Source organism: Vanellus vanellus, assembly GCF_965231255.1.
Source record: "Vanellus vanellus genome assembly, chromosome: 3".
NCBI classification, from domain to species: Eukaryota; Metazoa; Chordata; class Aves; order Charadriiformes; family Charadriidae; genus Vanellus; species Vanellus vanellus.
The window spans coordinates 7,111,688-7,123,336 of NC_138907.1; the positions used below are offsets into that span (position 1 = coordinate 7,111,688).

General features: G+C 41.4%; 1 protein-coding gene across 1 annotated transcript in view; it reads left to right on the forward strand.

The window, feature by feature from the left end:
- PLCB4 (phospholipase C beta 4) overlaps positions 1-7,678 on the forward strand; it is a 189,528-nt gene extending 181,850 nt beyond the window's left edge. The window contains exons 35-38 of the mRNA XM_082481716.1: positions 885-942; positions 1,368-1,454; positions 3,582-3,618; positions 7,527-7,678. Of these exons, the coding sequence (XP_082337842.1) occupies positions 885-942; positions 1,368-1,454; positions 3,582-3,618; positions 7,527-7,615 (271 nt within the window). The 3' untranslated portion in view covers positions 7,616-7,678. The remainder of the gene's footprint in view (positions 1-884; positions 943-1,367; positions 1,455-3,581; positions 3,619-7,526) is intronic.
- Positions 7,679-11,649: the final 3,971 nt, after the last annotated feature.

Consider the following 11,649-nt stretch of genomic DNA (forward strand, 5'->3'; position numbering starts at 1 on the left):
TGGAGTCCCCAACATAAGAAAGACATGAACCTGCTGGAGCGTGTCCAGAGGAGAGCCATGAGGAGGATCCGAGGGCTGGAGCACATCTCCTGTGAGGAGAGGCTGAAAGAGTTGGGGCTGTTCAGCCTGGAGAAGAGAAGTCTCCGGGGAGATCATATTGCGGCCTTCCAGTACCTAAAGGGGGCCTACAGGAGAGCTGGGGAAGGACTTTTTACTAGGGCATGCACCAATAGGACGAGGGGGAATGGCTTTAAACTGAAAGAGGGCAGGTTCAGATTAAACATAAGAAGTTTTTCACTTTGAGGGTGGTAAGGCACTGGAACAGGTTGCCCAGACAGGCTGTTGAGACCCCATCCCTGGAGGTGTTCGAGGCCAGGCTGGCCGTGGCCTTGGGCAACCTGGTCTAGTGGGAGGTGTCCCTGCCTATGGCAGGGGGGTTGGAACTCGATGATCTTCAAGGTCCTTTGCAACCCAAACCATTCTATAATTCTATGATCATCAGATGATTTTTCTGTTACCACTGTTAAGAGATGTAGCACACTTCATATACCCAAATAAATTGAGAGCAGAGTGCAGTAAGGGATACACAAATGAATTAAATGTTTTTAAGTTCTGTCCACCACTCTTGAGTAAGGGGAAAATAAAACTTCATTCATGACAGTCTTGGTCTTTTTTTCCAAGTTTTCAATCATACTTTCAATGTACTTGGATACCTTTAGGTGTACAGTTGCATAGCCAGAGTGTACAATTTCCCATTGGTCCCACATGGTACAGACAGTCAGAAACCAAAATATACCTTATGAGTTTGTGATTCTCTATATTGTAGCTTTTGGGTTTCTTTTTTTCCAATGAGTCTTCATGGACAATGTTTATATTTTTTTTAGGCGAGTCAGAGAACTTAACAGCAGCAACACAAAAAAGTTCCTGGAAGAGAGAAAAAGGGTAACTATAACCTTGACAAAGTCACCGGGCACTATTTCTGGAGATTCATTTTCATTTCTCTGTGTTGAGAATCCAGGTCTAGTAAACAAGCAAATGTTTGTCCTTGCTTTGTTCCATATACTTGTAGTGTAAAAGATGTAGCATCTATACAAGAGGAAGCTGTTTTAAATTAATAAAATTACTATTCATTGTTGTGTATTTGCTAATTTTATGTAATATATATTATATATGTATAATATAAATGTAATATTATACTAGTAGCTCTTCTTAAGATTGGGTAATATAATAGGCCTCCTGTGATGTTTTGTGCCATCCTAGTAGGACAACACAGTGTGTATACACGTGTTTCAAGTAAGTTTTTATTTTGCTTGTTAATAATGTGTTACATCCCCCACCCCACCCCCATTACTTTCTCTTGCTTACAGCTGGCAATGAAGCAGTCAAAGGAAATGGATCAGTTGAAAAAAGTTCAACTTGAGCATTTAGAAGTCTTGGAGAAGCAGAATGAGCAGGTATCTTATTTTAAAGGTTTAAAAGAAAAGCAAGCTAGCGAAAACAGTAACCAGAATCAGGCTGAGTAGAATGCTTCTAAATCTAAGTCATTACCGAACTTGGGAAAATGACCTTGTTCGTGGTCACTCGCCTACTTGGGGAGTTAAAATGAAGAGGTGAGGTGACTTAAATAATGATACAGAACAAGATCTGTTTCAGATTAGCACGTGAAAGCTAGACTGCTTAGCCAGAGTCTGTCCTTTCAGCTGTTCAGCCATGTTGATACTTGCTAGCTAGATATGACAGTCATAAAAGGTCCAGCGTATCTATTTTAATTACTCCCAAAAAGTACCTCAAGCAATCTCTTTCCTTCATTTTGGAACTTACATTTCTAGCACTGATTGGAAAATAGAGATGAAACGTGCACAGAGCATCTCTGAACTCTGAGAGACAATTAGTTTGGACTGAATTCTAGAGATGTATAGTAGCATGGGGAGTTTTATCTGTACTAGTACGCCCTTTCCTAATTAAAATACCTTATTATTTTCTGCTAGTTTATAAGCTCATATTTTTTTAATTGAAAAACTACTTGGCAACAAAAGGAAAATTCTAATCTTATTTCTGGTAGAAGCAACACTGTGATCTGAGCAGTTCTCTTGGTTGAGCCAGCAGAGCTGTAATAATTGCACGGACTTGCAGTACTGCACTTACACAAATGTAAACTGCAAGGGGAATATACCCAGCAATTCAGTGAGATGAGACAGAAGGGGTGCATTTAATACCTATTACTTTCAAGGGTTATGTACTTACTTCTTTGCGATTAAATGTTCAGAACTGGAACTCTCTGGCAGACATTATAGTCTGAATTAAAGCCATCTTGCAGAGTGGGAGGGCAGAGAAGAGTACGTGAAAATCAAGTATTTCCACTGACAGGAGAGACTCCTACAGCCCCCCAAACTGCAGCCTGGTTAACTTCTAGGGGGTTGACAGCATGTAGGATTGTAGGCAGCTGCAGCTACCAAGCCCCAGCCCCCATGGCTCTGTCTTCTGATTACTCCACCTCCCTTCTGCTTAACAACCAAAATTCCTAGTCTGTTCCCCTCAGGGTTTCTGTAGATGTCATCTCTTAACATCCAGCATGAATGGATCTGTCAGTCAGCCCGCTCCTGAGCAATAACTGCACATAATCAAAAGGCAGGGGAGGCAGGCACCCAGGGAAGGCCATTGGGCTACAGCGGATCCGTAACATCGCTGTAGAGAGCATGACAGAGATCTCCCTGTGAACTGTGGTAACTGACAAAAAATCATGGGCTTGATCCAGAGATAGGTGTTACCAGTGGTTTCTCTCCATTGGCTTCAGAGAGCTTTGGATCCAATTTTTGAAAATATAAGGACAAGAGGGAATGATTATAGTTGTGCTTTTAAGTACGATGCAATAAACACATTATGTATAAGGGAGGGAGGTTGTTGGGAAATAAGTGTGAGGCATTAGAGTCGTCACCTCTTTCAGCAATTAGATTTTTCCTTCACCTGGGATTACAGTTTCCGCTGCTGAGAGATGGGAACAGCCTATGTGAGCTTGCTCATACTCCATTTAAGTGCAGAGATGAAGCCAGCTTAAATCATCAATGATCAAATGGAATAAGATCATTCACGTGCTGGTTACCGCTTTTGTGGGGGCATGTGGTGGCTTCCACCACAGGTGTAGTCCTTAACAGCTTTTTAACTCACTCTAATTTGATCCATCAGAGCATATATTTTCATACCTGCTGTTTTGACCACTTCCTTTTAGCCCCAAAAGTGCAAACCCCCAGCTGGGTCTGGTTTCGTTGTTACACACATTGATGTATGAAAGCTAGTTGGATCGAGATAAAGGTGGTATTTGTTTAATGAGAATTTCAAAGCATGATTTTTTTTTTTTCCTGATCAATCAAGAGAAGAAATTTTTCATACAAATATACAATGTAGAAAAGTAGAATTATGGGTGGAAACAGTCTTCAATACAAACTGTTATGAATTTAAATTTGTTTTGGTTTTATGTATGTTTTTTCTTGCATTAATTTCTCAATCTCACTTCAGTTTTCATTCATTTAATTTGCTTCTTGTTGTATTACTCAATTTTGACATTATTATTTTTGTACAAACAGCTTTTGAAATCCTGTCATGCAGTGTCTCAAACACAAGGTAGGATGGACGTATAATAAGCAAACTATTATTTCAGTGTGCTTTCCTTCTAAATTAAATCATTATCATTGGAGCCCTCCTTGTAAATGCAACCATTGGGAAGTACCATTGACATAGTGAACACAATGTTAATCTTGTTTGCACACAGATATTTGAGCCTGACACAATATTAACAGTATTTTGTGCTTTAGCATCCCAAATTCAGATGCGTATGAGCAGTGATGTGCAGAGGAAATATTTAGAGACTAACTTGTATTGTACATTACCTGTCATTACTGAAAGATACGCTTAGAGTTCTAAACTGTGTCTGTGAGAAGTGTCTGTTGATCTATGTTGTGGGTTGACCCTGGCTGGACACCAGGTGCCCACCAAAGCCACTTTATCGCTCCCCCTCCTCAGCTGGACAAGGGAGAGAAAAAATAACGAAAGGCTTGTGGGTCGAGATAAGGACAGGGAGAGATCATTCACGAGTTACCGTAATGGGCAAAACAGACTCGACTTGGGGAAAAATTACTTTAATTTACTACCAATCAAATCAGAGTAGGATAATGAGAAATAAAACCAAATCTTAAAGACACCTTTCCCCCACGCCTCCTTTCTTCCCAGGCTCAACTTCACTCCCCATTTCTTTACCTCCTCCTCCCCAGCACTGCAGGGGGACGGGGAATGGGAGTTGCAGTCAGTCCATCACACGTTGTCTCTGCTGCTCCTTCCTCCTCAGGGGAAGGACTCCTCACACTCTTCCCCTGCTCCAGCATGGGGTCACTCCCACGGGAGAGTCCTCCACAAACTTCTCCACATAAGTCCTTCCCACAGGCTGCAGTTCTTCATGAACTGCTCCAGTGTGGAACCCTTCCATGGAGTGCAGCCCTGTCAGGAACAGACTGCTCCACCGTGGGTCCCCCTGGGGTCACAAGTCCTGACAGCAAACCTGCTCCAGCATGGGCTCCTGTCTCCATGGGGCCACAGGTCCTGCCAGGAGCCTGCATAGGCCTCCCACAGGGTCGCAGTCTCCTTTGGGTATCCACCTGCTCTGGCGTGAGGTCCTCCACGGGCTGCAGGGTGACAGCCTGCCTCACCGTGGTCTTCACCACGGGCTGCAGGGGAATCTCTGCTCTGGTGCCTGGAGCATCTCCTCCACCTCCTTCATCACTGACCACGGTGTCCGCAGAATTGTTGCTCTCACACCTCACTCCTCTCTCCACTGTTTTCACAGCACTTTTTTCCCCTGTCTTAAATATGTTACCACAGAGGTGCTACCACAGTTGCTGATAGGCTCAGCCTTGGGCGGTGGTGGATCAGTCCTGGAGCCAGCTGGCATTGGCTCCATCGACACAGGGGAAGCTTCTAGCAGCTTCTCACAGAAGTCACCTCTGTAGCCCCCCCCCACTACCAAACCTTGCCATGCAAACCCAATACAATCTATGCAAACTATTTTAGTGTTAACATACATATGGTTAACTGCTAACGCTGATAGACAGACAGAGTATCCACCTGTGGTAACAAAATAAGTAATTCCACACTAAGAATAGTAAAATATAGAAAAGATTGCTAGAAATAGCTTTTTAGTGTCTAAAGAAGAAAGGCTTCCAGTGCTTTAAAATTCACTTCCAAATCCAACATGTTACAAGGTGTGGCAATTATATATACCATGTGGCTTCCTAAATAATTGTTACTCACAAGAAATCTCTGTTAACCCTTGTCTTACCAAGGGAAATGGTTGTATTAGGCTTGAACAATCCAGTTGTACTGTATTGCCTGATCCAAATTATTTTCTTAAATTGATAGCGTATTTGTATCTTGCACCGTTGAGTCTGACAGGACTCGCTTTAACATTTATTTATAGACATATAATGAGGAAAAAAAGCATTCATTAGGCTAGGGGGCGGGAAAAATATTCTTTTACTGTATATGGTTCTTAGCCTGTCTTAGATCTCTCTAGATAGCAAGCATCTTGAAAGCAGAGTCCATTAGCTGCCACTCATTTCATGAATTCACTGTAGCTTTAACACTGGCTTCCAGAAGGCTCCTCTTCAAGTATCAGGCTTGTGTGTTCACATCAGAATGCAGTGTCTGAATCAGCCTCAGACTTGCCAAACTGGGCAGCCTGGTCCTGTGCTAATCTGTTCTTTGAAACCAAGTTATTGGTAAAATAATTCAGTACGCCATACATCGGCATGCAGAGTATTTATAGGATACTACCTGCCAGTAGTTAAGTCACAAGCTTAAAACACGAAATGTGTGAGTCACTAAGAAACACAGGGAGGTTTTTTATATCTGGAATTTAATTTCACACACAGGCAAAATCCAGCCAACATTTCAGAAGAGGTTGTACATATTGATTTATTTATTATGTTTCCATATTTTCATGTTAAAATTATTTCTTCATTACTTTCAAGCTTTTAACTCATTTAAATTGAGAGCATTGATTAATTTTTAATCATATTTATGACAGTTGCTTTGCTATTATCATAATTACTTTTTTCCCCAAGATGATGATGATGATTATGAAAGTACAGGGCTAGATTTTTCAAGAAGGCACATATATCACATCTGCACAAAACCTACATTTACCTTGCAAAATGAATAGCTGTGCATCTCATTACTTTAGAGCTACATCTGCTCATTTTCGCATATGCAAATATGTGTTTGCACATCCAGAATAGGTGACTCCTTAAATAGGAGCTTGTATAGCAAAGTTCCCTGTCTAAGCAACGTTTACAACTTTTTGAGGAACATGGTTCACGTAAATCAAATCCAGTAACCATTCTTTCCTGCGTGACTGACACAAAGCAGTTACACCGAAGAAAAGAATAGCATGGTTTGCCTCTTCCTAAACCTGTCCTAATCCTCAGGAGCTTGCTTGTAAAGATAGATGGGTTAGCTTGTCCTCTGGGTCAACTTATTCAGAGTCCTTTGGGTTATGGATTTAACTAACTTCCCGCATTGAGAGCCCTCAGAGAAAAATGAAGAGATGGTGACTCCCAGTGCCCTTAAACTGCGGAGTTTCAAACCAAAGAACAACTTCTAATCTCTAACTGAGCCACAGGAGGAGTAAGTGTGCATGTGTGCACGTCAGAGAAAGAGAGAGAAAGAAAAAGAGAGGGAGAGGAAGGGAATAAAGAAAGCTCTCTAAGCAGGGGATTCCCAGGCCAGTTACTGTTTATACACAGTGCTTTAACTCTGCTTGCAAAGTCCGAGGCATGCGGAGTTTTATAGCAAGATCTGGCATGCATTCGTTGCTGTATTCTGCACAATGCGTTTGGGTACAGTTTCAGGTGGATTCAGTGTGTGTAATCCCATGGGGCATACAGCATTAGTCTAGTCCTGAGGTGAAAAACAGCACGTCTGTTTCATAAGGATGTCATCTTAAGGATGATTATTTTTAAAAAATTCTTATTTAAAAAATTATCACTTAAAAAATCTTGCCTACCACAAAGAAGACGTTACGTTGATGGATTTTTGTCGTTCATTGTCTTTATGAAAGAAATGAGTCTAAATCACAGATGAACGCTCTAAACATTTCAGGAAGTAACACATCGCAGTACTCGCACAACAGCGGTGAAGCATGCATTCCCAAAGACATCTCCTGTCGGGAGAAACAGTTGAATCGGCATCTGCCTATTTTTCCTCCCCAAAATTGGAGCTTCTGCATTTTACCATATACTTCTTCAGCAAGTCAACCCATGAGTCTTGGAATAGGATCAAAAATACTTCCCAAGAATTTGTAGACATAAGAATTACATCTGATTTTGAAAACAGAATGACATAATTTATGACATAATTCTATTACATATATCTTCAGTGTGTTTTGCCTGTATTTCACTCAGACACTATCATATAAAACATATTTCATTTTTGAACAAAAGGTCTAATGCAATGCTTCATGTGGTTATTTTGGATTGCAGGCAAAGGAGATGCAGCAGATGGTGAAGCTGGAAGCAGAGATGGATCGCAGGCCAGCAACAGTGGTCTAAAGCCTCAACAAGCAAATTGAAGTTAGAGAACACAGCATCCTTAAAATGAAAGCAAAATTCAAAATAACATTGCTGAGGTTGAAAAGTGGGCTTTTTTGTTTTGGTTTGGGGGGGGGGGGAGGTGGTTTGGGTTTATGTTTTTAATGTATAAAGTGTAGCTACGGACCACCAAGTCTTAAGGTTTGCATTATTCCTTTTTTAACACTGGGCACTGAATTTCCTTTGTTGGATTTCCATTATAAAAATTTCCTTTGTTCAGAAAAACACTAATCAGAAGATGAAGACAGTTTTTAAACCCAGTCCTGTATTCCTTTCTGTATCTCGACAGGCAGCTTGCCTGCATCAGAATTACAGAATCAGAGCCTTGAAACACAACAGATATTTTTAACGTCATCTCAAATGGCAACAAAACTATTGTCAAGTCATGTTATTTACCATTTGTGTTCTCATGTGTGATATATTGTGTAGAAATCCCATGCTGCCAGATCCCGGCAAGCAACAACTCCTCAGATGCTCAACACCTGATGTCATCGAGCCCACTGAACTGGATCTTCTGCTAAATCACCGTAATAATCAGTATAGTAAGGAGTTGTTTGGGCAATTTTAAATTATATTTCAAAGTATTTTTTGGGCAGCAGACAGTAGGCAGTCAAAAGTTAACTGCATATATTCAAACGTACAATATGTACAAAGCCATCAGCCAAATTCATCAACTGCAACAGTAACTTGACAGGATATTTCCACAGTCCAGTGATGTCATTCACAAGTGCCATATCAGCTCTATCACGTCTGAAAGAAGCCGGTATCCTGTAAAAGTTACTGCAATCGTTAGTGTGAAGGAAATACAGTGTATTTGTGCCAAAACTGATCAGTGCTCTAAGGAATTACATATTAGGCACTTTAAGAAAAGTTTACATCTTACATTGCTTGTATAGAAATTGCATTTTGATCCTGTTGCTGCAGATCCCAGATACTACAGTTCATTGTAACTTAAAGATTGTTTAAACGGCTTTTGGCAAAAAGTTTGTAACTGTGAAAATGTAAAAAGTATTTATACACTTCAGAATCACAACATTGTAGAAAATCACATACATGTTGCCACGTGATAAAATTAGTAAACAGAAATGCTAAGAGTATGTTTGCATGTGATACAAATGCTATTAAGACTGTAATGCCTACTATACGACCACAGTCATTCTACTAGCTGGTAAATACTGAATAAATGTATGGCACAGAATATTGTTTGATTAATTACAAAGACTTTTAGCATAACGAGGTCTCTATATATATGTGTGTATATTAATTACGTGGGCATTCTTGATACTTGTAGTAAAAGAAAAGTACATAACTAATTTAATTTTACACAAAAGTATTTATGCAGATTTTCAGAATTTCATATCAGGAATAACCTTTTTATGTCCATTAGATATAAAAACAATTTGCTAATGCGTCAATTTGCATGTTTCCGGCGCTTGCTGTAGTTATAATGCAAAACAATGCATGTAAGCATTCCGCTTGGAATTTGTCCATGCTGCCAATTCAAAGATGACTGCATGGAAAACTGGTAGTTTAGAACAAATCAGATTCCTGATTTCAATGTACTAAGCACCAATTACTTTGTTGTATATGCTTGTACAAACAAATTCTACATATTCCTATAAACAAAAGAAATGAAAAGAGATAATTATGTTATTGTCAGTCCTGAGATGAAACTTTCAACTTCTCTAATAAAAACCTTGAAAATTCAAACCCTTTAGTTTTGACTGTAGTGAATTGTAGGGTGGTGGTATTACTACTGACAATTTTTTAGTAAGTTGTATTTCCTGTAAAAATGTGCATAGTGTAAATATATTTCTATCACAGCTTATTTATTCAAAGGAGTCTTATTTCTTTTAAGCGATAGAAGAATTGTGCAGCATTGGTCCTCGCAGCACTACCCGAGTACAGTGTAGCAGCAGTACCTTGAGATGCAGCCACCCAAGTACAGTGTAGCAGCACTACCTTGAGAATGCAACTGAGACAGAGGTCAGTGAAGTCTTTAGGTGTTTAAGGCAGGATTTAAACAAACCTGTGATGCCTATTCAGAATTCCCATTTGATGCTGCTTAACCTACAGAGGCATCTCAGGCTCTTTATGATCCATAATGTTTTAAAGACAAGTTGTGTACTGGGAGCAGCTCCCTGCTCTCTAAGCTTGGCTCCAGTGCGGAGGGAGATGGGAGCAGCAGTGTTTTCAGAGCATGCTGGACAGGATCCGGCACCTCAGACAAGGCAGTGATTTTTTTTTTTTTTTTAGTTAAAAATGTCTATGTAAAACATAGCTGGAGACAGTGCTGTGAGCAAAAATTTTATACTGTTGCCTACCACAGTGGTTTCTAGCCAGTAAGGAGAAGCAAATGACAGACCAGATACAGAGGGAACTGAATGGTGAAGCATTGAACATTACTATTTTTCGTAGGCTCACTTACAGCTTGGCTGGAAACCACCTCTGTCTGTTAAAGAATTAACTGGAAATAGAGGACCTGGGTTCAGTTCACTTCCCTCTCTGAGGAAAATCGAACCTGCCTGTCTTAATTTCCTGGCAAGTATCCTATGCATCAGGGAATAAGTTGGTTTTGGAAGGCTAGAAAATGCTGTCTACAGCCTCCTTTTGAATCTCTGCTCGCTGCTCAGCCAGGAGCGAGACATTTATCAAGTCAAAGAGCAAATGTACTTCTGTGAAACCGGGGAGCTGGGTAGCCTCAGCTTCTAGGCTCAGCTCCCAGAACTGTTACGTATTTCATCCGTTGACAATTTAGCATTAAACGCAGACAGTAATTTGAAATTAAGCAATGAATTTTGTCAGCTAAGTATTCTGAAATACTGTTTAAGTAGTATTTGATTCAAAAAATATTTGAAGTTTGGCCGCTAATGTAATGAGGTGAGAATTTCCATTGAGATGAAACAGGCTAATCAATTTGAACATTGATACTGAGTTAAAGCAGTTTAAAATGTCGTTCTCCGCTGGGGTGATGGATTCCACTTCACTGAAATTTCATCGAGGGAAGTGGCAGATTCTTCCTCTCTGAATCTCTTCAGATAAATTCAGCACAGCTGTGATGGGGAGGGTCGCCACACCCTGGCCTCCCTGGCAGCCTGCTAGTCTTTCACTTCTAGTAATGTGGAGGTTAGTCGTTAACTTGATTGTTTCCACGTGGGGGTCTGTTTAACCCCAGCCCTACTCAGGTGCAGCCAAACTGCATTGATGAGACCCTAAATACCCCTCAGGGTCTGATTTTCTTGCAGACTCCACATGCTGTTGCCCGCAGGCTGCCTGTGAAACCGGCTGCCAGTGGCAGACACATCTCAGAGGCGTTCGGCTGGAAAGCCCCGCTCCCGGGGATGCGCCAGCAGCGGTCCCAGCGCTGCAGCATTGCTGTCACCTCGCTGCGGGCTCCCTGTGAGGAGGCTGGTAAGAGTTATTGCTGTCTGGTAGTTGGGGGGTAGCAAGGGCAATTCGGCCTTCAGAGATACACAGGCAGTCTCCACAGCTGGGGGTAAGGGCAGGTTGCAGGGCTGGTTCCAGGTGATCCAATCTGCGGCCATAAACTGGCCCTGGTCACAGCACTTGAGGTCAGCTAATGCTGCACCGGCTCCCTCAGGTAAGATCTTTCTGCTTTGTCAATGTCTTGGAGCTTTCCTGGTATTAGTAAATCTTAGGCCTTTCCATTTTTTGCCATGGTGAGCAGGATAAACATGGCTCTGCAGGCGAGGAGGGCGGATTGTCACTGGAGCTGAAGGCTTTTTTGTTGTGCTGTGCTGTGCAGTTGGCAGATGCTGGGAGAGCCGGGTTCTCTGCTTGGGGGGCTGTGGGTCAGGCTAGCCCGTGTCTCTAACATAGCTGCTCCCTGTGATACCCTACTACACGGGCTGGATGCAGGGGCAGCTGTTTATGATCATATATTTATTTGGAGGCTTAGAAGCTACCTGGAAACCTCAAAAAAAAAAAAGGGGGGGGGGGCTAGAGGAGGAAATAGAGGCTAGTTAAATACTGAGGTTGTCAGTGAAAGACCTGA